The 26,204-nt window shown below is 59.4% G+C and overlaps 7 protein-coding genes across 7 annotated transcripts; all 7 read left to right on the forward strand.

Annotated features, from left to right (window-relative positions):
• Positions 1-349: 349 nt before the first annotated feature.
• On the forward strand, positions 350-2,110 carry LMXM_34_1060 (conserved hypothetical protein; the record flags this gene model as incomplete). Its single annotated transcript, XM_003879054.1, has 1 exon — positions 350-2,110. The coding sequence occupies one exon, from the start codon at positions 350-352 to the stop codon at positions 2,108-2,110; it is 1,761 nt and encodes a 586-aa protein (XP_003879103.1).
• Positions 2,111-4,574: 2,464 nt separating this feature from the next.
• On the forward strand, positions 4,575-6,101 carry LMXM_34_1080 (conserved hypothetical protein; the record flags this gene model as incomplete). The annotated part of the gene is made up of 1 exon (XM_003879055.1): positions 4,575-6,101. One exon carries the CDS (start codon positions 4,575-4,577, stop codon positions 6,099-6,101), a length of 1,527 nt encoding a protein of 508 aa, XP_003879104.1.
• A 1,322-nt stretch (positions 6,102-7,423) lies between these two features.
• On the forward strand, positions 7,424-10,570 carry LMXM_34_1090 (conserved hypothetical protein; the record flags this gene model as incomplete). Its single annotated transcript, XM_003879056.1, has 1 exon — positions 7,424-10,570. One exon carries the CDS (start codon positions 7,424-7,426, stop codon positions 10,568-10,570), a length of 3,147 nt encoding a protein of 1,048 aa, XP_003879105.1.
• Positions 10,571-11,946: 1,376 nt separating this feature from the next.
• LMXM_34_1100 (conserved hypothetical protein) lies at positions 11,947-13,965 on the forward strand (the record flags this gene model as incomplete). Its single annotated transcript, XM_003879057.1, has 1 exon — positions 11,947-13,965. One exon carries the CDS (start codon positions 11,947-11,949, stop codon positions 13,963-13,965), a length of 2,019 nt encoding a protein of 672 aa, XP_003879106.1.
• Positions 13,966-15,618: 1,653 nt separating this feature from the next.
• Positions 15,619-16,614, forward strand: LMXM_34_1110 (conserved hypothetical protein; the record flags this gene model as incomplete). The annotated part of the gene is made up of 1 exon (XM_003879058.1): positions 15,619-16,614. One exon carries the CDS (start codon positions 15,619-15,621, stop codon positions 16,612-16,614), a length of 996 nt encoding a protein of 331 aa, XP_003879107.1.
• A 1,107-nt stretch (positions 16,615-17,721) lies between these two features.
• Positions 17,722-18,399, forward strand: LMXM_34_1120 (conserved hypothetical protein; the record flags this gene model as incomplete). Its single annotated transcript, XM_003879059.1, has 1 exon — positions 17,722-18,399. One exon carries the CDS (start codon positions 17,722-17,724, stop codon positions 18,397-18,399), a length of 678 nt encoding a protein of 225 aa, XP_003879108.1.
• A 3,331-nt stretch (positions 18,400-21,730) lies between these two features.
• On the forward strand, positions 21,731-24,322 carry LMXM_34_1130 (oligosaccharyl transferase-like protein; the record flags this gene model as incomplete). Its single annotated transcript, XM_003879060.1, has 1 exon — positions 21,731-24,322. The coding sequence occupies one exon, from the start codon at positions 21,731-21,733 to the stop codon at positions 24,320-24,322; it is 2,592 nt and encodes an 863-aa protein (XP_003879109.1).
• Positions 24,323-26,204: the final 1,882 nt, after the last annotated feature.

Here is a 26,204-nt window from a genome sequence, read left to right on the forward strand (position 1 = left end):
ACCCCCTCCCTCTCTTTCTTGCTTTCCCGTGTGCTCTTCTATTGGTGACAAACATGTGTACCTGCCGTTGTCGATCACAACCTCGACATTGCTTCAAGAAACGAACATTGGGTGTTCTCTTCCTCTCCCCTCCCACCTAAACCATCCACCCAGCTGTCTCCGCGTCCACAAGTAGCCTTGCTCACGTGCGAGGAGGTCAACTTGCCAGAGCACACGCGGGGCAGCCTTCGTGGGTACTCAGAAGGAGGTGTAAAACCTGGCTGGGGGCACAGCAGCGGCAGAGTAGCACCAGCACCAGTCACGGCGGGAATTTTAGTAGACAACACGTAGTCGAAACGGGTGCCAAGTAATGAGTAAGCGTAACGAAAGCGGTGACGGCGATGTATCGTCGTCGCGCCGCCATCACAGCCGTCGGTCCGACCGGCATGACGACGATGACGACGTAGGCGACTACGGCGACCGTCATCGTCGCCGGCACCGCGACAGCGACTCGCTCGCTGACCGCCAGCATCACCATCACCACCGACATCGCAGCTCGCACCACCATCGCCGAGGCAGCGCGGAGAGAAGGGACGACAGCAGTGACGTCATGCGGTCAGAGCGTATCTTACGGTCTCACCGCCGCCCGCGACAGGAGCGCAGCGACAGCGACGACGAGTACGGCAGCTTCGACGATAATCGTCTCTCGCGTCGGCGGCGCGACGGTCAGTCGCGCCGGGAGCGCAGTCGAAGTGAAGAAGGTCACATAGACGACCGACGTGGCAGACGAGAGAGAGGGAAGCGGTATCATGATACTGAGGCGGCAGACGACGACGACGGTCGTCTGCAAGGTCGCAAGTATCGTCGTGACGGTCAACAAAACGTCGACGAGGTGAGTCGCAGCGTGGGCGGCAACGCTGCAGCGAGCTTGAGCGATCGCCACCTCTACGGGGATCGCTTCCAGGCGGACAACAGTGTACCCAGTCCGACTTACAAGGCGAGCAGCACAGTGGACTGGAGCTCCCGTCGCGGTCGTCAGCGCATGCCGGGTCTTGCGTATGACGTGGACCAACAGAAGCGTTTTCTGGGCTTTCTGGACCGCCGCGATGCATCAGGTGGCCGGGCGGCGGCAGCGGCGATGGAGTTCAAAATCGGTCCTGACGGCCTTGTGCAGATGCCTCCACCGCCCATGCTCGCGCGCCGCCAGAATCGCAGCCGGTTCGGCGCCACCGACAACAAAGATGGAAACGGCAGCGGCTTTGGCCAGCAGCAGCAGCGCCGTCGACGACGCCCGCCCAGCTCCGTAGCTCCGATGGTGAACACCCACGACGAGGACGGCGACGACAACAGCTCTGTTGCATCGCACGAGTCCCTCTACAACGACCCCGCGGCAGCAAGCATGGGCATTCTGCCGGACATCATTCCACCGTCCAACCTCTACCGCGTCGCTCTCTGCGGGGTAGACCTTTCGGTGACGGCCTCGCACCTAATCTCGATGGTGACGCAGCTGCTGGGCGGTGGTGTGAAGCCGTGGCGCGTGCGCCGACCGGCGCGTGAGATGCTGCACGCCGCAGTAAGCGACAACCACGCTGCACAGCCACAGTCTCGGCAGCAGCACACACTCCATGCGCTGCTGACATCACACAAGAGCACCATCACGAACGCAGCGTCGTCGTCTGGGGTGCTCGCTCACCCCCCGGCAAGTACGAACAAGACCCTTCGCAGCGTCGAGGCCTCACTGATCGGTGTGCTGTCGTGCGAGTCCTCCATCATCGGTGGCGGGGGTGGAACCAGGGGCGTGCTCCCTGACGCTGACGACAGCAACGCCGCCTCGAGCATGCTGGGCAATGTGGTAGGGACGGTCAGCGGCATCTTGCAGGATGAGGCGGAGAGTCAGCAGATGCACAAGAAAGCGGAAGAGAACGACGAAGGCGTGCTGCCGGACGGGTCGCCGCTTCCGCAGCCACCGCAGCCGGCCACCCCCGCGCTCTACTTCCCCGGCCTGCACGATGTCAACGGCCCAGGTGGGATGGTAGTGCTGGAGTTCACTGAGCAGACGCATGCGCTCCGCTCCGTGCAGCTGCTCAATGGTGCATATGTGAATGGACGACGTGTGGCCGCATCCATGTAGGTACCGCTGTGTACTCTCGTGTGTTGGTGTGCGTACATCTGTGATTGATCGTGTTGGTTGTGTGTGTGTGTGTGTGTGTGTGTCTACTGGCGGCACTGTGATGGGGGTCTGGCGCGTCTTTGTGAGAAGCTCACTTCTTCCTTGCGCCTCGCTTCCCCACCCCACCTCTCATCCGTTTCGAAAGACGTCACGACAGCGAATGGTGGGATGGCTGGACAACGGACAGAAGAGCGCGAGCCGAAAGATGCGGAGCACAGCGCGTGGTGTTTCATGTTTTTTCCTTCTCCAAAGTGTGTCCATTCTCTCCCATGCAGCAGGAGTTCGACACCACTCTGCTGCCCCCGGCCCTGCCACAGGGTCCATATCGCCTGGTGCGAAGCAGCCGGAGACACAAGCCAGTGCAGCAGTGCGCTGACCCGGCCATTGGAGCACGGCCTCCGGCCCAAATGCTACCCCCTCAGGGGTACTTCAGGGCTCCCCCGCACCAGCAGGCAGTGTGAGGGCCGGGTGTGGGATACGCTCGAGTCAGGCTGACGCTTTGCCTATCATGTGGATGGCGCACGCGTGTTCGCTGTGGCATGTCGCTCCGACGCCACGCCGTCGAGGGCCCGGCCAGCCGACATCAGCAGCAATGAATCGTACTGGCCACCCCCTCCCTCCCTTGTGTCGCAGACGTTTGACCCTGCCACTGCCAGCGGTGCTTCGGCATTCGCAGGAGGGGGGATAAGGGGGAGAGGGCCGCTTGGCTTCCCCACACAGAGTGAGGGTGCTGGACCCTTTGATGCCACGCTGGGGTGTTCCCCGTCATCAGGGGTGCGTTGGTGCACCCGAGGCGAAAAGTCCACGCAGCTACGTCACATGCGGATAAAACGAGAAAGATTCAAATGGACACGCATTGTGTGCATGCCTCTAAGAGTGCGTGTGTGTGTGTGTGTGTGTGTGTATGGGGAGGAAGGGGGGCACGGACCTCGCGTATCTCTTGCACATAGAGAGCCACCCGCAGCCACATCCGTGGCCCTCCATTCAGGCCTGCGCCCCCTCGCTCTACAGAGTTTCACATCTCTCCCTCTCCCCTCTGCGTCTCTGCCGCTCCTCTTCATATTCTGCGCCCCTCACCATCTCCTACCCTGGGCCCTATGCGGCACCGCTTCGACTTTGTGCGCTGTTGCTGCTCTCACCCATGCATCCTTGGCTCATGAGAAGGAACGCACATACGCAAACGGTGGCGGGTCTTTTTTTGGCCCGTGCGCAGAGGACGAGTCAAGCACCACACTTGGACACGTAGATCTACGCGCATACAGCCCTCTCCTTAGATAGCCACTTCGTGCGTCCCGCCACGGGGACCGCCTCCTCTCTCCTCTGTGTGTGTGTGCATCTATATATACATGCATCGATCTGAGTTACCCGCTGGAGGCACGCACGTACACGGATACAGACAGCGCTGGACCGAGGCAACATGGAAACGCTTGGCCTTCCCCTCACCCCGGGCTCGACCACTGCCATTCTGCACCCATTCAATGTTCTACGTGTAAGCCACGCTGTCTTGCGCCATGCCTTTAGCGCCTTCAACCCTGACACTGCGGTGGTGCGCCGCACGCACCACCGCTCGCACTCCCACGCAGGGGCTACGGAAAGCCGGTTTGGCGCTGAAAGTGGTGACGGTGGTGGTGACGCGGCCTCGGTGGCGTCCTCACGCCAGTCGAGAAGGTCTGCACGCAGCGCTGCAGGTGAGCCGTCAAGCGAGCGTCTGCATCGGCGGCACCGCTCCAATAACGGCGACTCTACGGAAACGCCAACAGGTCAGCGTCGCCACCGCCGCTCTTCCGTCGAGAGTGACAAGAGCAGCAGAGGCGCAGCTGAAGGGGTGCCAGCAGCGTCCTCAAGCCGCCGCACGCGTAGCGCTGAAGAACCGCTCGTCGTGTCGAGGCGCGCGTCCACGGACGGTGGAAGCAGCAGCATCACCAGCGCGCCCGGCTCGAGTGGCGGCCGGGTGCGCCGCAGTCATAGCGATGGTTCCCGCAGCCGTGCACCGGTTCTCCCTGACGACCAAGTTGGCCTCGGTAGCGGCACCACTCGCATGAGCTCTTCACTGGCATCTTCGGCGTCGCACCCGCTTTCTCGGGTGGCAACCGCGGCGTTGGCAAGCGGTCTGACCCCTCCACTGGCTCCTCCGCCCCCTGTCACGGACATCGGCAAGCCCCCGTTGAGTTCCCGTCGTCTCTCGAGCTCGCGCACCGCTGCTAGCACGCCTGATGTGGCGACTCACTCGCGGCATCGCCATCACCGTAGCGGAAGCGGTGGTGGGCTTACCAGCAGCAGCCAGCGCTCCTCACGCTCGCATCGAAGCGACAACGGCGACGACAAAGACGAAGCTGGGAGCAGTGTTATCGTCGTTCGCGATGGCGAGGCGGCTCGACTCGGCTCGAAAATGTCAACGTGGTCGCCGACGAGCTGGTGGCAACGCATGCGGGCGAAAAATATGACGCGGTCGGCGTACCTCATCGACCACGTCATTCACGCTGTTCCAGTAGCCATTGTGCACTACTGCTGTGAGCTGAAGCGGCAGCTGGTGACTCTGCCGCTGCTGCGCTTCTTCGACCTACTGCCGTCGCCTGGAACGGCGAAAACCCGGGGCGGCACTTCCAGAAGCCCCCCAGGTGCAGCCGCAGCGGCGTGGTTGCCCACCGAAGGATGGTTTGAGAACCTCTCTGCCCCGCACGTGGCCCACCTCCTCTTCATGCGGTGGATGCTGGCGGCGACCGAGTCGTACATTTCGAAGCTCTTCTTCGACCAGAGCCTGGTGGTGCGGCAACTGCGCAGCAAGCGGACTCGGCGGCGATTGCTAGGCTGGGGATTAAGACTTGTATCTCACACTGTCTTTGACCCCTTCCTGCTGAGTATTGTGGTGCCGCTGCTGCTCTCCTGGGGTGCGACTCCCAAGGATGGCGACGCGTCATCGCTGCTGCCGTCGCCGCCGCCGCGAGTTTTCTTCACGGTGGCCGGTGCCATCCGGGGTCTAGGGATTAGCGCGGCGGCTGTAACGATTCAGCAGCTCTTGATGCCCCTGGCGAGCCACCTGGTGGACCGGGCGGTGCTGACCGTCTTCGAGGCAGTCGAGTACCTCATCATGCGCCGCTACGCCCAGTGGTCGGACGACGACGATGAGGACGATGACTACAACGAGGATGATGAGGACGATGACGATCGCGCGTCGCTCGCCTCGGGTGTTAGCGAAGGAGCGCGCTCTCAGCAAAGTGTGAGCATGTCAGTTCCCACCACCACTCCCAGTGGGGGCGGGGCGGGGGGGACGGCTACACTCTCGGCAGAGAAGCGCGTGGAGCATGTGCAGCGTCAATTGCGGCGAGAGCGCCGCGAGCGCCGTAAGCGACGTAAGCGGCGGCAAGCCGAGCGGGAGCATGCCATGCGGCTGGCCATTCTTCGCGCCATCGTGTACCGCGTCGTGGCCTCTCTTGTGGCTCAGTCGCTCATTGATCATCCGCTTAGCGTGTTGGTGGAGCTGTTGCGCGGTCGCGCGACACTGCACCTCACGGGACTCCTTCAACCGTACGCGGCCATGACGGATGCAAGTGATGGACTGTCATGGACGAACCTGTGGCGGTACGCCTTGCAGCTGGCTGACCCGACCGCAACAGTCAGAGACGCGACAAAAGGAGAAGACGTCGGCGAAGAAGGCGTGCCACCGCTGGTAACGGTGCTGCGTCGAGCCGGTCGCACGATTACCCGGGAGGTGGTTGTGCTGTCTTCTAGTGTTTTGACGGCGTCTGGGCAGACGGCGGCCATTGCGGCAGTGCAGCAGCGCGCTGCACAAACCGTCGCGCAGGGCGGCATTCCATCAGCGGCCGACAGCGCAGATTTCATGGCACGTACTATCTCGTCCCTCTCGCCCTTCTATTACGGCATTCAGTTCACGGTGATTGACAAAGTGCTGAGCTTCTACATGGCCGTGTGGACGCGGTTGACGAAGCAGTAGAGCCCTTCAACGAAGCGGCAAAGAGGACGAGGTCAACGCATGCGTTTCTTTCTTTTGTTTTTGTGTGTGTGTGTGTGTTGTGGTTTTAGTTCGGTGGATGTCTGTCTAGAGATGCACCTGTTCGGCGTGTGCGTGCATGAGAGGGTGCCCGCATGCGCCGCTGCTTCAGCGTCCACTCAACGGTGCTCGGTTTACCCTTTCCTCTGATTCTTTCGCGCTCTCCATAGATATGTGTATGAGGATGATGCGGCCGTGGTCCTGTGACCGACCTTTCTCGGTCGGCGTGTGTACGTATGAGCAATGTGTACACACGCACACACATAGACACGCACCAGCCCCGCCCCCCCCCCTCCCTCCCCCCCCCTCCCTCCGACTCTCCCTCTCTCTCTCTTTCATGGTGTTGCGCGTCTCCTTCCGTAAACTGTCGTTCTCACCCTGCTGTTGAACTCTTGTTCCGCCTGTGTGTCCTCTTATCCGCCTGATATGACGCGCAGGGAAGACGGAGGGGGGGGGAGGCGGGGGCGGGGCGGGGTCATTCTGCGGGGCGCGTTTCGCGCGGCGCACCACACCGTGCAGTCCCCCTCACGAAGCCAAACAAGCGTGCATCTACTCAGGTGGCTGTGGCGGAGGGAGGGCGTGTTTCTCGATCAACTGCCGCGTGTTACTCTGGATGCTCCGTGGCACTGCAATACTCAGCAGCAGCAAAGTGTGCACGTGTGTGTCTGGCTGAGAAGACCGCCCTCGCAAATGATGAGGGAGGTGGAGACGGCGCTAATCGCCCTCCTTCTCCTTTTTTTTGAAAGCGGCAAAGAGTTTACCGGGCCGGAAACGAACAACGTGAACACCACTGCATGCATACATCTGCAGCCGCACAACTGTCAGCACGTTACTCTGTAGCGCCTTGTTCTCCATATGCGTGGGCCTGTCGGTCTGTATATCCGTGGTGGTGGTGGTGGTGGGTATCGTGTAGGGGGTGGGGGCCATCGCGTGAGAAGGAGAGTTTGAAGTCGAACGCGCCCTGTTCCCCTCTTCGCACTTCTCCTGTCCTGCGGCGGCCATCTCTGTGACGCGCACAAGCACATGCACGCATATCTCTCATATATATATATATATCCTTGCTTTTCCTTCTTCCGCACCTGTTCCTCTTTCGCGGCCTTCTCCTCAAGTGGACACCACCGCCAATCGAAACTGCGCTATTTGTTGCTACATGCATGACGGATATCGAGAAAAGGGATTCGACTTCGGCACCACCACCGCCGCACTCCGACTTAAACGCAAACACGTGGTTTAGCTGCAGAGAAAGCAAAGGCGTTCACAAGTACATGCCACCCACAACCCCCTCCTCCTCCGCCTCGGCGAAGGTGCCGCACCGTATCGTGTTCGACTCAGACGACTCGTCCTCGAGTGATGGCGAAGGGCACAAATGTGGTGGCGGCTCGCTCGCACAAGAGATGACAGCCGCGGCAGAACGGGAGCTTCGCAAGAACCCGCACGCGGAGAGCGGTCGCGCCAGGCTGCCTCGTGCGCACCCGCTCGCTCCATCAGGCACGTCTACTGTCAAGACGTCGTCGACCGCGGTGCCGCACAGGGCAGAAAAGATGGACCTGTTCGGCAGTGACTCCTCCTCGTCCGACGCGGAGACAGAGGAAGAGGCGAAAGATGCGATGACGCCAACAACGGGGGAGTCGAGCCTGCAAACGTCTACAGCCGCGTCCCTCGCGCCAGCATACGCGCGTGGCAAGGCAGACGGCTCCGCCAGCAAAACGGCACACATCCAGGGTCTCTCTTTTCGGCGAGTTGAGGACGGCGAAGCAAACGGCAAGAGGCGTCCGCTGACAGGGGGCACTGAGGGTGGTGACGACGAGGAAAACAGCAGCGACGAGGAAGTCGTGCTGCACATTAACAAAGCGTACGCGGCGCGTTACGAGGAGCAGAAGCGTAAGCAAGAGCTCCACACGTTGACGGAGAAGTACAAGGGGAAGCTTGGCAAGGCCGCCGCTCTCGGCTTCGGCGATGACGACGACGAAAAGGGTGAGGAGGACAGTTCTGATGACGAGGAGCTCGAGGAAGACGACGATGCGGTGCTCCTCACTCATGAAAACAACCTCAGCTTTGCCAAGGCTCTGTTGGCCGTGCGCAAGGCTACGGTGCCGCTCCGCATCAGCAGGAGTGCCAAGAAGGGCAAAACGGCGGCGGCGGCTTCTGCTGCAGAGGATGAGGACTCCCCCTCCTCACCCGCCGACTCCGAGCCCGCTGCGGAAGCCCTACTGCCCAAGGAGGAGCTCCTCAAGCAGCGTTTCTTTCCTCCCATGGAGGAGCAGATTCGTGTGAACACCAACGTCTTTGAGCGACGCATGGCGCAGAAGCGGAGCAAAGCCGCTGGCAAGAGCAAGTTCACACTCGCCGATGAGTACAAGCGTGCCCTCGAGGCCACCGCCGGGTCGGAGGATGCCGTGGTGGACGACTCCAACGAGGCCGGCGAGCGCGACGGGCTGCGAAAGCTGCGGCCGCAGAACGCAGAGGAAGCAAAACTCCGCGCCGCTTTCTTGCGTGATGTGGAGGACAGCACGAACAGCTTTGAAGTGGTCCGCGGCGCCACCTCAGAGTACGCGTCAGCACCAGCGGCGTCCAATAGCAACGAGGACAGCGCGGACGAAGATGAGCAGCCGCGCGGAGCCAGTGAGGACGAGAAGCGATTGCTGGAGGAGGCGTTTGCGCTGAGCATGTCCGCTGCCACTGCCAAGAAGAGTAGGAAGAAGCAGCAGCAGGGCGCCAGTGTCAATGACGACGCAACTGATAGTGAAGCATTCCTGCGCGACTTCTTCATCCAGGAACTCTGGCGCCCTGGCGCAACTCGGAAGAAGAGCAGGGCGCACAAACCCAGCGCCGACAGTGGCGAGGACTCAGAGGAAAGCGACGGAAATGAAGAAGAATCGGCCGGCTCATACTACAACCGCCTCGCCCAACTCGCCCGTGAGGAGGAGGACGAGGCCTTCTTCAACAATGCAGAGGTGTGGGAGCGGGAGTACCAAGAGAAGAAGTACCGCCACCAAGAAGCGGAAGAGGAAGCGGCCAACGGCGGCGCTTTGGCGGCACACGTGCAGACGTTTCCTCGCCCCATTGGCGAGGCTGCGACGGGGCTACTCCGCAAGCCGGATACCACGCGCAAGGACGCGCGGCAGCGGCGCCGCGAGCGCGCAGAGGCGGCACGTGCACAGCAGCTCGAGGAGCTGAAGCGACTGAAGCACCTGAAGCGGAAGGAGATCGAAGACCAGCGTGTCCTCATCGCGTCCGTCGCCGGCCTGAAAGCGGCGACCGCCGCGCAGTTTGGCGGGGATGAGAAAGAGGAGGCTCAGCTGGCCAAGCTGAAGGCGGTGTGGTCGGACAAGGACCTCGACGCCCCATTCGACCCGGCGGAGTTCGATCGCAAGATGGCGCAGCTCTTCGACGGCGATTACTACGACGAGAAGAACGTCGACGAGGACGAGATTGCGTACTTTGATGAAGAGCTCGACAAGGAGTCCGGCGAGGACGACGATGGCACGGCAGAGGTCATCCGAGCTGGCGAGGCACCCGCGCTGTTTGCGGCGAACTCACTGGAGGAGGCACAGTCGATGATGCCGGCCGTCTCAGCAGCGAAGGCGAAGAAGAAAGGGAAGAGCACCGAGGTCTTCTTCCATGATGACTTCGGACCCTCATCGGAAGCCGGTGTCACTGACGCCCTCTCTCTCCTCTACCCGTCAGAGGCACTGCAGCAGCTGGAGAAGGAGCGACAGCGACTGAATGACCTGATCGCCTCCTCTACCGGGAAGAGCGAGACCGACGCTGAGCTGATGGAGCGCCTGCAAGCGTCCCTGAAGCAGAAGGAAGAAGAATACTATCAGCTCCACCGCGACGCCGGCGCAGCATCGTCAGACGGCGCAGGCGCGGGCGTCAGTGGTGGCTTCCGGTACCGTGAGGTGCCTGCAGAGGACTTCACACTCTCTGTCGAGGAAATCTTGGCTCTCGATGATCGGCAGCTAAACATGATTGCCCCCATGAACTGCTATGCGGCTTACCTCGACAAGGATAGCAACGAGCGAGATCGTCGTCGCATTGAACGCCGCCGGCAGAAGGGCTTCCGCCAGGTGGACTCCGACCGCACCTCGCGACGCTATGGAAACGTGAAGAGCACTGCTCTATTGAACCCAGAGCAAATAGACGACGAGGAGGGCAGGGCGATTGTGGCGAACCTGTCTAAGCGCCTACGCGAGGAAGGCGAGGACCCCGATGCGCCGCTGGAGATGCCAAACTACGTGCGAGGCCGAGGCCGCGGAAGAGGTGGCGCGCCGGTGGACTCGTCGCGTGACGCGTCGTTCTCTCGAGGCAAGTGGCCACGCACGGAAGGCCGTGGCCGTGCCAGCTGTCGAGGGGGATTTTTTCCGTCCGTTCGCGGCGGCAGAGGAGGGAGAGGCCATGGTAGGCGCTAATCGAGTGCGTTCTTCGGGCCTGCCCTCTTTCGCTCTCCTCATTGCGCGCTGCCTTTCATGCACACCCGCACGATGAGAGAGAGAAAGACAACGTAACGGCAGTGTTCTTCTGTAAGTGTGTTGGAAGGGTGATGCCGACTGTTGGACGTTGGTGCTGAACGTCTTCTCGTGTGTGTTTTCCTTCCTTTGTTCTTTCTTTGTCCTAACGAGTAATGCCACGCAGCCCGTTGACCGGGACTCTTTCGCCATGGTGCACTGACACGCACACACGCACACGCACAGATGCGCAGTGGTAAGCTAACTTGAAGAGTGCAACCCACTCATCAACAACAAACTGAGTTACCTCCGCGCCCGTTGCTCGACTGCTGCAGCGGGGTTACAAGGACGCTCCTCCCCCCCCCCCGCGTCGACAAAGTGGATGTGCGCGGTAGGCCGCACTGATGGGTAGTCAATGAAGAGGGAGAAAACACGGCGGTGCTGCTGTGCGTGTGTACACACCTTGGTCGTCTCTGTTGCGTCGCTCCCCGCCGCCGGCAAACCCTCGACAAGTGGAAGGCTGGGTCTCATCGAGTTTTGCGCTTGCTCGCGCTGCCAAAGCCCCTTGCGCCTGGTGTGTGTGTGTGTGTTTTCCTTGTCAGTGTGGGATGTCGCCTTCCACCATATTCCTTGTAACTCTTTCTGCTTTCGCACCCGCTGCACATGCCCACTCGAACATCATCCTCTCACGCACACGTACACGGGGGTGGGTCTGCGTCCTTTCCACTACCGCAGTCGGTAGTCGCTTGCCTTTGGCTAGATTTGGTGTAGCCGGCACACACGCACACACACACATACACATACATACCTCAGCTCTTCTTTTGTTTTCTTTGCATTCCTGCGCGTCTGGGCTTGCCTTGGGAGGAAGGGAAGGGAAGTCGTGGGCGTGTGTGTCTGTATCCCTCCGGCGACGCGTGTCAGCGCTTTCTACCGCCTTTCACTCTGATACCCAGCTGTGCAACGGATTGTCTGTGTCCACGTTTACGCGTTCGTCACTCTTCCTCTTTTTTCACACTTTCTTAGAAACACACCTGCACACACACACACCTTTCGCATAGACATTCTTACATACCAGCCGCGGAACGCAGTGCCTCTCCGTCCACCGCTGCACGTGGGTCCGAATCATTCTTTTTCCTGTTAGACGCCCCTCCTCCGCACACACATACACGCATACACCTTATCTTTTCGGTCATTTGGCGAAGCGCGCCTCGTTTACTGCTTCTCGCGCACGGTACCTCCACACCGGCCTCGTGAATCGTCAACTAGAGGACGCGTAATAGATTCCTCAACCTATCTCTCTTCTGTGGCGCGGTCCGTTGCTTTGAGACGACCATAGCACCATGCCTCCTCCGCGAACGGTCAACACGAAGCGGCGAGCGGTGGACGCTAAACCCCACCTTGAAAACTTCGTCGCCGTCTCCCCGCGCGAGACGGAGTCGATGGCGCTAACCAGTGCCACTACAACAACTGCCACAACCGGCCGCCGTAGCGCCAGCACCGGCAGCGGCGAGGTTCAAGGCAGCGCTAACACACTGCGTGAAGCCTCGACGATTAATTCTTCTGTGAGGCCTCTTTCTCCAACATCCGTGATGACGGCCACATCACCGTCGCTCGTCTCTGTAACCACCTCCGCCACTGGTGCGCGCAAGCGAGCACGCGAATTGGCGGAGCGCAGCAGCACCATTCGTCATTCGCAAGGTGGTCGCAGCCCCAGTGCCCCGGCAACAACTGGAGGGCTGGCGCGGCGCCACCTGCAGCGTCCGCGCCGCTCGGGGTCATTTGGCAGCGACGGCAGCCGTATAAGTGGTACTCCTCAGCCGGCGCGCAGCCCGAAGATGTGTACCGAGCTGGACGAGGAGGAAGTTCTCTTTGAGACCATGACGACAAGAGCCTCCCCTGCGCACCTGCAGCACACACCCACCTCGCAGCTTTTGAGCCAGCAGCAAGCGCCGCCCTACTCGGCAACCTCTGAGTGCCGAGACGCGGCACCGCAGGAGCCTGCTGTCGAGCAAGCACTCTTCACGCCTGCCACAGTCGCTCGACGCCCGCAGCCTCAGGCCGTCTTTGGAGCGGCACTCCCGCCCTCGCCGTCATTGGCAGCGTCTGCGCTGAGCGCCGCCTCTCCCGCTGCCTCCTCCGCGTCCCGCCCGTCTTCCCACGACGAAGCGGTGCAGGCTATTTTGCGTGCGAACCCGCCTACGATGACGCGCCCTGTGCAACTAAAACCGGGGTATAGCATTCCAAGTCCGCAAACGCCTTTGTGGGCGGCACTCGATGCGGAGGAAGACGAGGACCACCAAACCCAAACGGCACGCAACAGCGGACAGGGGTTGGAGGAGCCGCTTCTCACCAATACCCAGGTCAGCCTCTTCCAGCTTGGGGACGAGGAGGAAGCAAACATGAGCGATGCAGTGAGGATGACCACGCTGGCTGGCGCGCTGCCACGCTCTGGACACACCTCTACCACCACGATGGCGATGGTATCCACATTGCGCGTACACGTACCGACGACGACGCGCGAGTGCCGGCGCCTTGGCACGCGTGCGGCAGCAAATGGGAGCATCAGCCTTCCAGCACCTGGACGGTCACTGAACTTGCTCGACGAAGACGGTCTCCATGATGACGAGCGCTTTCCTGTGTTCGTTGGGATGGACGGCGACAGCCAAGCCGATGATACCGACGGCGGGGCCTTTTCACTGACGCAGGAGGCGATTCGGCAGGAACGGGCTCAGGATATGCAGGCTGTCCTGCCCCGCTCGCGCGCTTACCGTCGTGCTGCAGCTGCTCAGGCATCCGTCACCACGATGCTGCACGCTGGCAAGCTCGGTAGAGCGGACATGTCCACCCCAAGTCCAGCCCGTCACCGCGCGGTGCGCACCTCTCTCAGCACAGCGCAGCAGCGGGCGAGTCCATACAGCCAACTACAGCGGGACGTGGAGAGTACCATGGCAGCGGCGGCAGCAGGAGCAGCGACTGAGAGGCACATCGCGGGCCCTGCCGCAGATGTGAAGCCTGCTGGGGTGCTCTCGCAAAAGGAGCTGCGGCGGAGGGCCGACATGCTGAAGTGGGCGGAGCACACACGCGCCTTTTTTCACTTCATCGATGCGCGCCCATTGCACGTAACCGCATCTCCGCTGAAGCCCCCACCGTCTACTTTCTCACAACCGCGCCGAAGCCCCACGGCCACTGCCTCGATGAGCCTCGTTCGTCGCAGCCATAGTGCAAGCGCTGCTCCGTCCGTGCTGCCGCCGTCTGTTGCTATGCGCCGCAGCAGCAGCGCCTTCGAGGCTGTCATCTCGCGAGTGAAGCGAGAGGCAGCGGCAGCGGTGAAAACGACTCGCTCCACTTCTGCCAAGTAGCACAGCAGCAGCGCGACACGCAGCGTCGCCGACTGAATCCTAAACGGGCATGTACACGCAGACATACGTCCACGCACACGCTGGTATCGCTTTATTCTGTGCTTTGCTCTTGGGGTTCGTTGTGGCGATGTTGCACCCTTCCACGCCTCCTCTGTTCCTTGCCTCTTGGGGTTCCCTTGGACGCCTCTCCGCCCTTCCTCCCTCGTCCGTGGGGTGTACAACAAGCTCCTCGAGTATGCGGGGCGTGGACGCTGGAGCGCATGGAATGAGCGAAATGCGTGAAGATCCGCCGGGCACGTGTGTGCCCTGCAGCTTTCATTCCGTTCGTGTCTGTCTGCTGTGTCTTTCGACAGAGTGGCTTGCGACAAGCCAAGTAGGGTCCACAAGATGCAAAAGAAAGCGGGCAGGAGATGAGACGTGGCTGTGGGGTACCGTCATCTGGTAGGCTTCCCAGGTGTTCCTGCCGCTGCTGCCCCTCTGGCATCAGTGGCGCACGCGTAGAAGCAGACGTGTGATTAGATGTTGCCCCTCTTTATTTTGTTGGTGTGCTGTTTCACCGCCACCCTCCGTTGATCCTCCTCGTGCGTCATGTCAAGAGGATTCACTTGAAGTGCGCTTTGCCTGTCTGTATAAATACACCAAAGCCGCGTCCCTCGACGCAAAAGAAAAAAAAAACAAAGAAGAATGGCTGGTAGAGATGTTGGCGTCGTTGGCCGCTCCCTGCTTGGCAGCCGTAGTCGCCACTTTCACGTTGGCGAAACCACCAGCCCAGTACTCCCCTTGCACGCTAATGGGGTCCCTGCTGCTCCAGCTGATCCCACACGAGGAAAGCAAAACTGCATTACTCCTTCTTTGCCTTGTGTTTCCTTAGCCCTTGCAGGGGTCGTGACTTGCCCATGTGCGGCATCGCTGACGCTGTCCGCTTCTTCTGTCCGCTTCTCACTCACTCCCGTACTCGCTTTGCCTATATTCCGGATTTATCTCGTACTTGTAGAAGTGCGCCCTCCACAACATCCACCACCACGACGCAGTAGCGGGCTCTCTCCATGCTTGGCACATGAACGACCACAACAGCAGAACGATAACAGCAGTCCTAACCCCACCACCGCCCTCGAAAACGGTCACAAGGTCGCCGCTCCGTTGATAAGTCAGCAGCTCCCTTTTTTTTCATCCCTTTCTGTGCCTTCTTCTTTGCTTGTTAATATCGGGCACATCGCACCCGCCTCCACGCCGTTTTTGTTTTGTTTTGGTGGTGGTGGTGGTAGTGATCTTCGTCGTCTGCCTGTTATTCCCACTAGCGTGCACAACGTGCTTTGACACGAAGGACTTCGCCACCTTTCTTTGTCGGTGCCTCTCTCTCCCCTTCGCGCACCCACGCTGTCGCTGCTTCGCTTCCATCAAGGCGAGCCGAGTATTGAAATTCGAAACGCCAACATAACGTAAAAAAGGATATCGAGACAAATGGCACTCATCCTCTCTCTCGCCCCATCGCCACAGCGCAGTGGCACCAGCTACACGCGCACTGTGCTGCTGTTTCTGGTAATCCTCGCTCTTGTCGCCCTCCTGTTTGGCGGTGGAAACGAAGGCAGCAACCACGGCAACTCCATCAGCGTGGTTGGTCACCCGCGGTGGAGTGGTGTGGTGCTCCCTGCCATGGCGACTGCGGTGCCAAGCGAGGCACCAAGTGCTGATGGACAACACGCTGGCGACGTCGTCGACGCTGCTGAGCCTGCCGAGTGTGCTGTACCCGAAGCTGGTGAGGCGCCCCTGATGAATGAGCAGTACGACTATAAGGACGAGGAAGAAGCAGAGGCGGTGGCGGCGGCGGCGGCAACCGCTGCAGACGCCTCGACCAAGTCGCCAACCGCTCACCTTGACGGGCTGAGCGTCGAGGAACTGAAGGCGTTGTTGGTAGAGAAAAAGAAAGGATGGGTGAACCTGGATCGCTTCAAGGACCGCGAGGCGCTCGTCAAAGCCATTTTTGATATGGACCAGAAGGAGGCGGCGCAGATCGCGTTCCGCGCAGAGGTCGCCGCTGCCGCACGCTGGTATGCGGAGCACCAATCGCAGCTCAAAGCAGCACATCACTGGGCCACGGGTAGTCGCACTCGCCGCGACAACGCCGAAGCGGCAGCCGCTGGCGGCTCCGACGGCGACGAGGCACAGCACGAGGTGCTCGTGCTCTACAACGAGGCCAGCGGTTACGGTTCGAAGTTTGAGGCGCTTCGCAAGGAGCTGCAAGAGTCGGAAGCAGTGAGTCTGCCGAACCTGGCTGACTTTAAAATCGTTGGGCAGGCGTACCCCATGAGTCCCAGGCGAGTCCTGATCAGCAAGGCGCTGCAGGGGGCTTTCTTCGGCACGCTAGGGCTTGCCCTTCTCGGCGATCAGCTCAAGTTCATCCCGGAGTCGGTGCTCGCTGTCCTGCGTGCACGTCGTGGCCTCATCACCAGCACCGGCTTCATGCTCAACGTGCTGAGTCGAGCAGCGCTCCAGAACAGTGCCTTCGAGGTGTTTTTGGACGGCAAACTCATCTACTCCGCCCTGAACGCGAGTGGGCGAGTGCCGACCGCAGCGCTGTTGAGCAACCTCCTCCTCGAGCAAACGCTCTTGAAAGACTACTACGCAGCTACGAAGACAGCGAAGGCGTAGGTGCCTCATCCGCAGGGAGCAAGCGGAAACGGCGGCGGGGACGAACTCGCCGACCGCACAGACACGAAAAGAAGTCAAAAGCGCTCATAGCGGTCGAACAAAGCGAGAAAGTACAGAAAGGCCCCGGCGTCAGGGCGGCAATGACAAGTGCCGGACGAGAAAAGAGATGTGGGGGTATCGGGCACGTCATTGCTGGCTCTCCACTCGGTCTCATTCCCTATTGCCTCTGCTGCCCCTCTGCCTGAGCATCGAGGCTCACACCTCCCCATGCTTGTGCACATCGCTCTCACAGCTCCAGGGACGCATGTCGCGTGCTCTTTCCCCACCCTCCCTTCTTCCCACACCATGCGCCCCTCCCGCTTATCTACGACACACCTGTGTGCAAACGGTACTGACTGCCACATCTGGTGCAAACACGTCCACCCACGCACACGCGCCCCTACACGCTCTCACGATTCCTGCGCGTGCGTGCACCACCATCCCTTGCCGCCTCCCCCTCCCACCTATCCTCTCTCCGTCCGTTCACACAGCGGTACGGAAAGGGGGACGCTCACATCACTGAAGGTGACGGTGGTGGTGAACAGATACTGAAGAGACTGAGGGAAGTAGGAGGAGAGGGCAGCATCAGCAGTGCGCAAGCTCTCTTTCTACGTCTGACACACGCCCCTCCCCACACACACACACTTCCTCTCTTTCCCCGCTTCGACGTTCACCACCCCATCACCATCACGACAAGCTTTGCCTTGACGTACCTTTATCGTGCATCACTCTTATTAGCCTATTACCCCATCATTCTTTTTTCGACTTATTCCCTATCTGCCCGTGCACGCGGAGGAGAGGAGGGCTTGGTTGTTGCGCACGTGTTGCGAAACCAAAAGACGCATCCTCCCCCCTCCTCCCATCGTCACAACCACTACCATAAATATCAGCAGCGGCCACTGCAGTCCCCGTGCATCGACGATAATTAGAAGGTTCAATCGGTGCGTCGTGTGCACCTGCAGGCAGTCGCCACAGCCGCAGCACTTGTTTTCTTTCTCCCCTCGCACTTTTGAAGCGCTGAGCATAGCAAAAAAAAACAAAAAGAACAAAGAAGGGTAGCTCGCACGCATGTCCGTCTCTCTGCTCGTGAAGCGCCGTCCGCGTCGGGCCACAGTGCTGCTTGTGCTTGCGTCGCTGACGCTTCTTCTCGTTTCCGCTGCGCGTTGTGCGAATTCAGCGCGTGAGGTGCCGCCTGCTGTGGAGCACAGCAAGGACCCGTACGCCTACCTCGACATGCTCGATGAGGTGGACCTGCAACAAATGCTATACGAAAAGACGCATGGGCAGGTCCAGGTGAGCGCCTTCCGAAACAAGAAGGAGCTCGTTGCCGCAGTGCGCCAGATCGAGGAGCGCGAGGACGCGGAGGCCAGCTTCAACGAGCGTGTTATGGCGGCAATGCAGCGCAAGGCCGCCCTGACGCACCAGAACAGCGGCGCAGATGCCCCATCGGCGAAAGCTGGTAGTCGGGTGTCGTCGTCGTCCTCGCGGCATCACCGAAGCGCGGCTGAGGAGAAGAATAACATTAAGCACAGTAAGGAGCAAAACACGCGAAAGGCAGTACAACTAATGGATGAAGAAGACGTGATGAAGGCACAGGATGGGCCGAGTCACAGTCAAGAGAAAGCTCGCGCAGCCGATGTATCTGCAGCTGGTGGTGGTGCTGGATACGCAGGCGCGAAGAAAGCGCGGCCCACTCGGCAACCCTCTGCAGTGCATGAGTTAAAAGTGCTGTACTGCACCGGATGAGGATACGCGAAGTATTTTGAAGATATGAAGCAGCAGCTGCAACGTCTGCTACCTAACGCACAAGAGGTACGCATTGTGGGCGGTACCTACCCCACCCCACCTGCCCGCGCCCTCGCCGCAAAGGTGTGCTCGACGGCCTTTCTGACCTCCCTCGGTGTCGCCCTTGCAGGACAGCAGCTCGCGTTTCTGCCCCCCACCGTTCTGAACTTCATTGCTCAACAGCGCGGCATGTTGATAGGTGCTGGTTTCTTGCTCAACATGGTCGGCGGCGCTCTCGGGCAGACCGGTGCCTTCGAGGTGAGCTTGGATGGCGAACTTATCTTCTCGAAGCTACAGGCTGGAGCTGTGCCGACCGTGGCGGAAATACGTCGTATTGTCCTGCAGAAGACGCTGCTGGATAAGTACGGCGATAACAGCGCGGCATCATCGTAGAGTGTATTCGAAAAAGAAAACCGAATAAGGGCAGCGAAAGGACAAGATTGCGCCATGAGCCTTGGCGGCAGCGCTCCCACCCACCGGAAAGTGAGAGTGGATGTGTGCGTTGTCGTGGCGAAATAAAAAGATGTACGCTCGGCACTCTGGCACGTGAGTGTGTAGGTGCACGCGTGGAAGTGGCTAGTGAAGACCTTCGCGGTCTGTCATCTCACCATCCCGCTTCCCGTCTCTCTCTTTCTCGCCGCCTCGCAGCCTTTTTTTTCCGTTTTCTGTTTGTTGTTCCCGCTGCGCATTTTTCACGATATATAGGGGGCTCTACGTGCGTGCGTGTGTGTGTGTGTGTGTGTGTAAGCGAAACACATTCTTCGCCGTCCGCCGATGTAGCGAGGCAAGCGGTCCATGTGCCTTAAGGCTAAGGCTGCTGCCTGATGCTGCTTCCAACTATCTTCAAAATACTTCGCTCAAGTAAAAATGAAAGTGAACAAGGAAACACGCCAACACGTGTGCATCACAGGGAAAAGAAGGTGCGTGTTCTGAGGGAGTCAAACACCGCTCGCCTGCACACTTACTGAAGCTGTTCAGTGGCGGGGTCACACATTGAAAGAAACAAGACTAGGCAGTTTCTGAGTTGTGTGCACGTGTGTATGTGTGTGTGTGTGTGTGTGTGCCTGTCATGAGTAGTGTGAACTCCCACTTGGTTCCGGCTATGAGCTCAAACGTTTGTTTTGGAAGTGGCATCTGAGTCGAAGACTGTGTTGGTGCTCTTCTTACCCTTTGCTCGTCTTTCTCTGCCCTCTGCTCATCTCCCTTTGGCGCCGAACGTGCACATGTGGCATGTGTGGATGTGGGTGTGGGTGTGTGTCTCTGCTCACACCGGCCACTTCTGTCAGCATGTGTGCGAAAGGAGAGAGAAAAGCACAGAGTAGTGGCAGAGAGATGGGAAAAGAAGAAAGGAAAGCAGAGTCTTACTGGCCATCAACTTCGCAACGCGTTTGCTTTTATGTATGAAGGTGTCTCTGGTAAAGCTCGATCCAAGTGTGTTGTACAGATAACGATGGATGGACCCACTGCGTCCCTACCTTGTGTTCCACTCCACCCTGTCGAGCCGCGGCTATTGCCGCTCTCCCCCTTCCCTACCCCCGATCCCCATTTCTAGGATGCAGAAGTGGCATGTAGGTTTGTTGGTGAAGGTGGTAGTGGAGTATGCGATCTGAGGGGTGGGGCGGCGGAGGGAGAAAGGGCGTCCGTGCAATCGTCTTCATCTCCAGAGCACACGAGTCCGGGACACCTGACACCATTTTATTCTCTAGCTGGGGAAGTAACCGAGTTAAGCGGCAATTCCATGGCAGCGTGGAGGCCCTTTGTATGACACGCAGCGAACGTCGTTTTATTATTTTCTTTTCCTGTGTGCGTGTGTGTGTGTATGCGCCTTCTTCGTGTGTGCTACCCTTTTTCGCCTTTCACGCCTCTACCCCATCCCTCCTCTTTTTTTCTGGTGACAGTGTTTCAGAACTGTCCAAGAAAGTTCATCACTTGTGTGTGTGTGTGCCCCGCCCCCACCCGCCCCTTCCCTCCTCCCTTACCAATGGCACAACTCATGTGCGCACACAGTAGTCTCTGAGCGTTGCACTCCAGAAAGGGAAGTCGATGGCTCTCAACAGGACGCCAACATGCATGATCATGCTGCCGTTGCGTTCTCCTTATCTTTCATCTCTCCATCCATCCATCCATCCATCCACGGTTTTCTACGTCCTCTTCCTTGTCGACCACTTTTCGTGTCTGCGTAGGATTCGCCCATGAAGCTCCCTTTTCATCTTTTCCCTTGGTATGAAAACACCAGGCCCACTAAAAAAAATGGCCCTCTCCCTCCTCTTGTGGTGTTGGTCGTCGTCTCGAGTCAGCGCACTTTTTTTTCTCCGTTTGCTTTCGTCGTTTTGTTTCGTCGTCACTGGGGTGTCTCTGCACGAAGACTCGATACATACCTGTATATCCCCCTCCCTTTGACCCAACGCTCTCTTGTCTGCCCTCGCTGTCCCACTGTGCTTGCGTCCTCGCGTGTGTGTGGTGTGTGGTGTGTTCGAATATGGACATGATCATGCTGATGTAATGAGCGAAGGAAAGACGGGATTTGTGCAAAACAACGAAGGAAAAGTGAGTGATACAGGAACCTCCATCCGCGGCCCAAATAGCCCTCACACTTTCGTCACTTCCCTGCGTTCTCGTGTGCAATGAAACCGGAAGAAGGACGAGAGAGATGGGAAAGGAGAGTAGGCAGAGCGAGCTGGATATGTGAGCGAGGAACCCTCTTGTTTGCCTGTGTGCATCGGTGGAGTTCCATGGATGGGACGACATGTCAACTGCTCGAGGCTCTCATGCCTCATCTTACCCCCTCCATGCCAGGTCCAGCAAGTTGAATTTCGCGTAAGTCGCTTTGTCATGACCAGTGATGCAGCACATCCCTCGCACACCTCTCTCTCCCTTCCGTGTTGTGCCTATTCCTTGACACTTTTCCTATTCCACCACAACTCGCACTCACACACACACACCAACCCACTCGTTTTCTTTTGGTGTCGCGGGATGTACCGTCATCTTTTTTGCATCCAGCTCTTCCGTAAATCGCTCCTACTGCTTCACTATCACTGCTCTCCCCTCCCTAGTGTAGTTCCTGCAAGAAAAAAAAAGAACGCCGGTGCTCGTGCCTGTCTGTACTTTATCGTCCTGTTTTTTGTGTCACGCAGTCGCACACTAAAGTAGCTCTGTTTCACACACAACAATTTTACCTCTCTCCTCGACAGCTAGTACAGAGAGGAGTGCGCGCAGAGTAGCGGCACACTTCCCCGACGACTAACTTCGCAACACTCCAGTCTGCCGTGCTTTTAGCTTTGCGTCTCCCCTCATGCCGGCCAAGAATCAGCACAAAGGAGGCGGAGACGGCAGCCCCGACCCTACCTCCACAGCCGCAGACGCGTCGACAAACGTGCCGAAGACGAACGACGGTCCCGCAGTCAGTTCGTCCCTGCCCCCATCCGACGAGACATACCTCTTCCATTACCGCGCCGCCCCGTACTCGAAGCTGTCGTACGTCTTCAAGGGTTTCATGGCCGTCCTGATTTTCTGCGCCATTCGCTCGGCGTACAAGGTTCGCTTGCTCTCCGTTCACACTTACGGATACCTGATCCACGAGTTCGACCCGTGGTTCAACTACCGCGCTGCCGAGTACATGTCCACGCACGGCTGGTCCGCCTTCTTCAGCTGGTTCGACTACATGAGCTGGTACCCGCTGGGCCGCCCCGTCGGCTCCACCACGTACCCGGGCCTGCAGTTCACTGCCGTCGCCATTCACCGCGCACTGGCGGCTGCCGGCATGCCGATGTCTCTCAACGACGTGTGTGTCCTGATCCCGGCGTGGTTTGGCGCCATCGCTACCGCTCTTCTGGCTCTTATAGCATTCGAACTGCAGGAATCCATCTGTATGGCCGCGTGGGCCGCCCTCTCCTTCTCCATCATCCCAGCCCACCTGATGCGGTCCATGGCGGGTGAGTTCGACAACGAGTGCATCGCCGTCGCCGCCATGCTGCTCACCTTCTACTGCTGGGTGCGCTCGCTGCGCACGCGGTCCTCGTGGCCCATCGGCGTCCTCACCGGTGTCGCCTACGGCTACATGGTGGCGGCGTGGGGCGGCTACATTTTCGTGCTCAACATGGTTGCCATGCATGCCGGCATATCATCGATGGTGGACTGGGCCCGCAACACGTACAACCCGTCGCTGCTGCGTGCATACACGCTGTTCTACGTTGTCGGCACCGCCATCGCCGTGTGCGTGCCGCCAGTGGGGATGTCGCCCTTCAAGTCGCTGGAGCAGCTGGGTGCGCTGCTGGTGCTTGTCTTCCTGTGCGGGCTGCAGGTGTGCGAGGTGTTGCGGGCACGCGCCGGTGTCGAGGTTCGCTCTCGCGCGAACTTCAAGATCCGCGCGCGCGTCTTCAGCGCGATGGCTGGCGGGGCTGCGCTTGCAATCGCGCTGCTGGCACCGAGGGGGTACTTCGGGCCCCTTTCGGCTCGTGTGCGTGCGCTGTTCGTGGAGCACACGCGCACTGGCAATCCGCTGGTCGACTCGGTCGCCGAGCACCACCCTGCCGACGCGCTCGCGTATCTGAAGTATTTGCACGTCGTTTACTTGATGTGGATATTGAGCTTCCCGATGCAGCTCATCCTGCCGAGTCGAAACCAGTACGCGGTCCTCTTTGTCTTCCTCTACAGCTTTATGGCTTACTACTTCAGCATCCGCATGGTGCGCTTGCTCATTCTGGCGGGGCCCGCGGCGTGCCTCGGCGCGAGCGAGGTGGGTGGAACCCTGATGGAGTGGTGCTTTCAACAGCTCTTCTGGGACGACGGCATGCGGACCGCCGATATGGTAGAAGCCGGTGACATGCCCTACCAAAACGACAACCACACCAGCAGCGGTCCAGGCGCCCGACAGAAGCAGCAGAAACAGAAGCCGGCCCAGCCTCCCGCCAAAGGCTCCAGCACTACCAACGAGGAGCGTCCGTACAGGACACTGATTCCCATCGACTTCCGCAGGGACGCCCAAATGAACCGCTGGTCGGCCGGAAAGACGAACGCCCCCCTCATCATTGCTCTCACGATCGGTGTTCTTTTACCGATTGCGTCTGTCTTCTACTTCACGTGTATTCAGTCTGCGTACTCCTTTGCTGGCCCGCGTATCGTGTTCCAGACGCAGCTGCGCACCGGCGAGGAAGTAATGGTAAAGGACTACCTTGAGGCATACGAGTGGCTTCGCGATAGCACACCCAGGAGTGCGCGCATTTTGGCCTGGTGGGACTACGGCTACCAGATCACAGGCATCGGCAACCGCACCTCGCTGGCCGATGGCAACACCTGGAACCACGAGCACATCGCCACCATCGGCAAGATGTTGACGTCGCCCGTGGCGGAGGCGCACTCGCTGGTGCGCCACATGGCCGACTACGTCCTCATCTGGGCTGGGCAGAGCGGAGACTTGATGAAGTCACCGCACATGGCGCGCATCGGCAACAGTGTGTACCACGACATCTGCCCCAACGACCCGCTGTGCCAGCAATTCGGCTTTTACAGAAATGATTACCATCGTCCAACACCGATGATGCGGGCGTCGCTGCTGTACAACCTGCACGAGGCCGGGAAAACAGCGGCCGTGAAGGTGGACCCATCCCTCTTTCAGGAGGTGTACTCGTCCAAGTACGGCCTGGTGCGCATCTTCAAGGTCATGAACGTGAGCGCGGAGAGCAAGAAGTGGGTTGCTGACCCGGCAAACCGCGTGTGCCGCCCGCCTGGGTCGTGGATCTGCCCCGGGCAGTACCCGCCGGCGAAGGAGATCCAGGAGATGCTGGCACACCGGGTCTCCTTCGATCAGGTGGACAAGGACAAGAAGCGCAAGGCGACGTACCACGAGGAGTACATGGAACGCAGCAGAGCACTGGATGAAACTTAGAGACGCAGAAAAGCAAGCATGGATTCTTTGTTTACACACGCCCATCTTCTTTCAAAGAGTCCATTTTGTGCCCGTCCAACATGACCCGAGCCCCCTCCCCTTAAGCCGGCCTGTCACAGACCCCATCTCCTGGTGCAAAGCAGGGCAGACATGCCCTAAAGTGATGTGCCGGCCCAGTCATCTGAGCACGGCCTCTGGCCCAAATGCTACCCCCTCAGAGGTGCCTCAGGGCTCCCTCGCACCAGCAGGCAGTGTGAGGGCCGGGTGTGGGATACGCTCGAGTCAGCCTAACGCTTCGCCTATTATATGAACGCTAGAGTCATGTTTACTGACGCATATCGCTCCGACACCACCCCGTCGAGGACCTGACCAGCCGACATCAGCAGCAATGAATCGAACTGGCCACCCCCCTCCCCTCCTTTGTGTCGCAGGCGCTTGGCTTCCCCACACAGAGTGAGGGTACTGGACCCTATGATGCTACACTGGGGTGTTCCCCGTCATGAGGGTTGCACACGTCCATATATGGGGCAAGGAAACCCTCAAAAGAGATGTCTATGTGCTCTTCTTCACCCACTCCGTCTCCGCCCTCTCTCTCCCTCTGCAATGGGCTTCTTCTCTTTGTGTGTGTGTATTGTTGTTGTGCCCTGTTGGCTCCCTTGGTATGATAGACACGCCACTCCAGCGCACCACCTACCACCTCTTCACTTCTGTCTTCTCTCGTGGCTGGTTCAAAGACACGTGCAGCGACAGAATTACTGTGAGGAGGATCAAACGTGCCGGGTTTCACAGCGAGCCACCCTCCCCCGCTCACCATGCCCTCTCTCTCGCTTGCAGGTGCCCCAGAAGCTCACCTCCCGCTGTCTTGCATGATGTGGCGGCGGAGAGTGCAGTGATGCGTGCACGTATTCCTCATGTGCTTCCTTTGCGTTGATGCCGGGAGGATCGCCCGTTATCAGGGCTTGTTGAGTGGTGGCCCCCGCCTACAGGTCCACCGAGTATTTCCCACCCACCCGACCCCTCCCTTCTCCTGAGTCACACCCTTTTTTTCCTCCCGGGATCATGAACTCAATTTTAGACACAAGAAGCTGCCGGGGACCACTCCATTCCATGGAATTGCCAGCTGTTGTGTGGAAGTAGTGCGACGGGCGCAAACGCTCGCGCTTGATCTTTCTTTGGTCATGTATAGCTGCTGTTGCCGAGCTCTGTGTGTGATGGGGTGTGTAGCTCGGCGATTCAGTAGCAAAACGACTATGGTGCATGACAGAACTTGATGACTCTCCCAAGCGCTCACCCCCCTCCCCCCTCTTACCACGCTCCGGATAACAAAAGGAGTTTGGACGCATGCTTCCTGTTTCGTTCCTCACGTGCGGGGAATCGGAGAGAGAAATGGAGGAGGACGGTGAAAGGCATGGGAATGTTGCTGTGGCGAGTGTGACATGTCGTGGCGGCATCAGAGCCTCGCCGTGGGTGGGACACCAAAAGACGGTCAACGTGTGTAAAGGTCGATGGCCAAAAAAAAACTGACAACTTGGCTGGTGAGAGCTTTTAGCACCGGCCTTGAGGAGACGTAAGCGCTGCTCTCTTACCCGCTGTGGGTGTGCACGGGTAGGAAGTTATGTGAACGTGTGTGTGTGTGTGTTCTCAGAAGGCGTGAGATGAGCGTTTGGCCGCGAAGGACAAGCGAACTTTCGGCGTCGGATGAGCTTACCCCCCCCGTCTCTCTCCGTTCTCCTACGATGCGCTCCTCTGGGTCCACGCAAGATTCCTTTTTTTCCGGCTGCCGGTACAAACCGCCAAAAGTCAGCCGCGGAAGAACTCAAGCTCGCTCTCCCTGTGCGGCAGTATACCAGGCACACCTCAGCCGACTCAGCAGGGAATCACA

This window comes from Leishmania mexicana, chromosome 34 (genome assembly GCF_000234665.1).
Source record: "Leishmania mexicana MHOM/GT/2001/U1103 complete genome, chromosome 34".
NCBI classification, from domain to species: Eukaryota; Euglenozoa; class Kinetoplastea; order Trypanosomatida; family Trypanosomatidae; genus Leishmania; species Leishmania mexicana.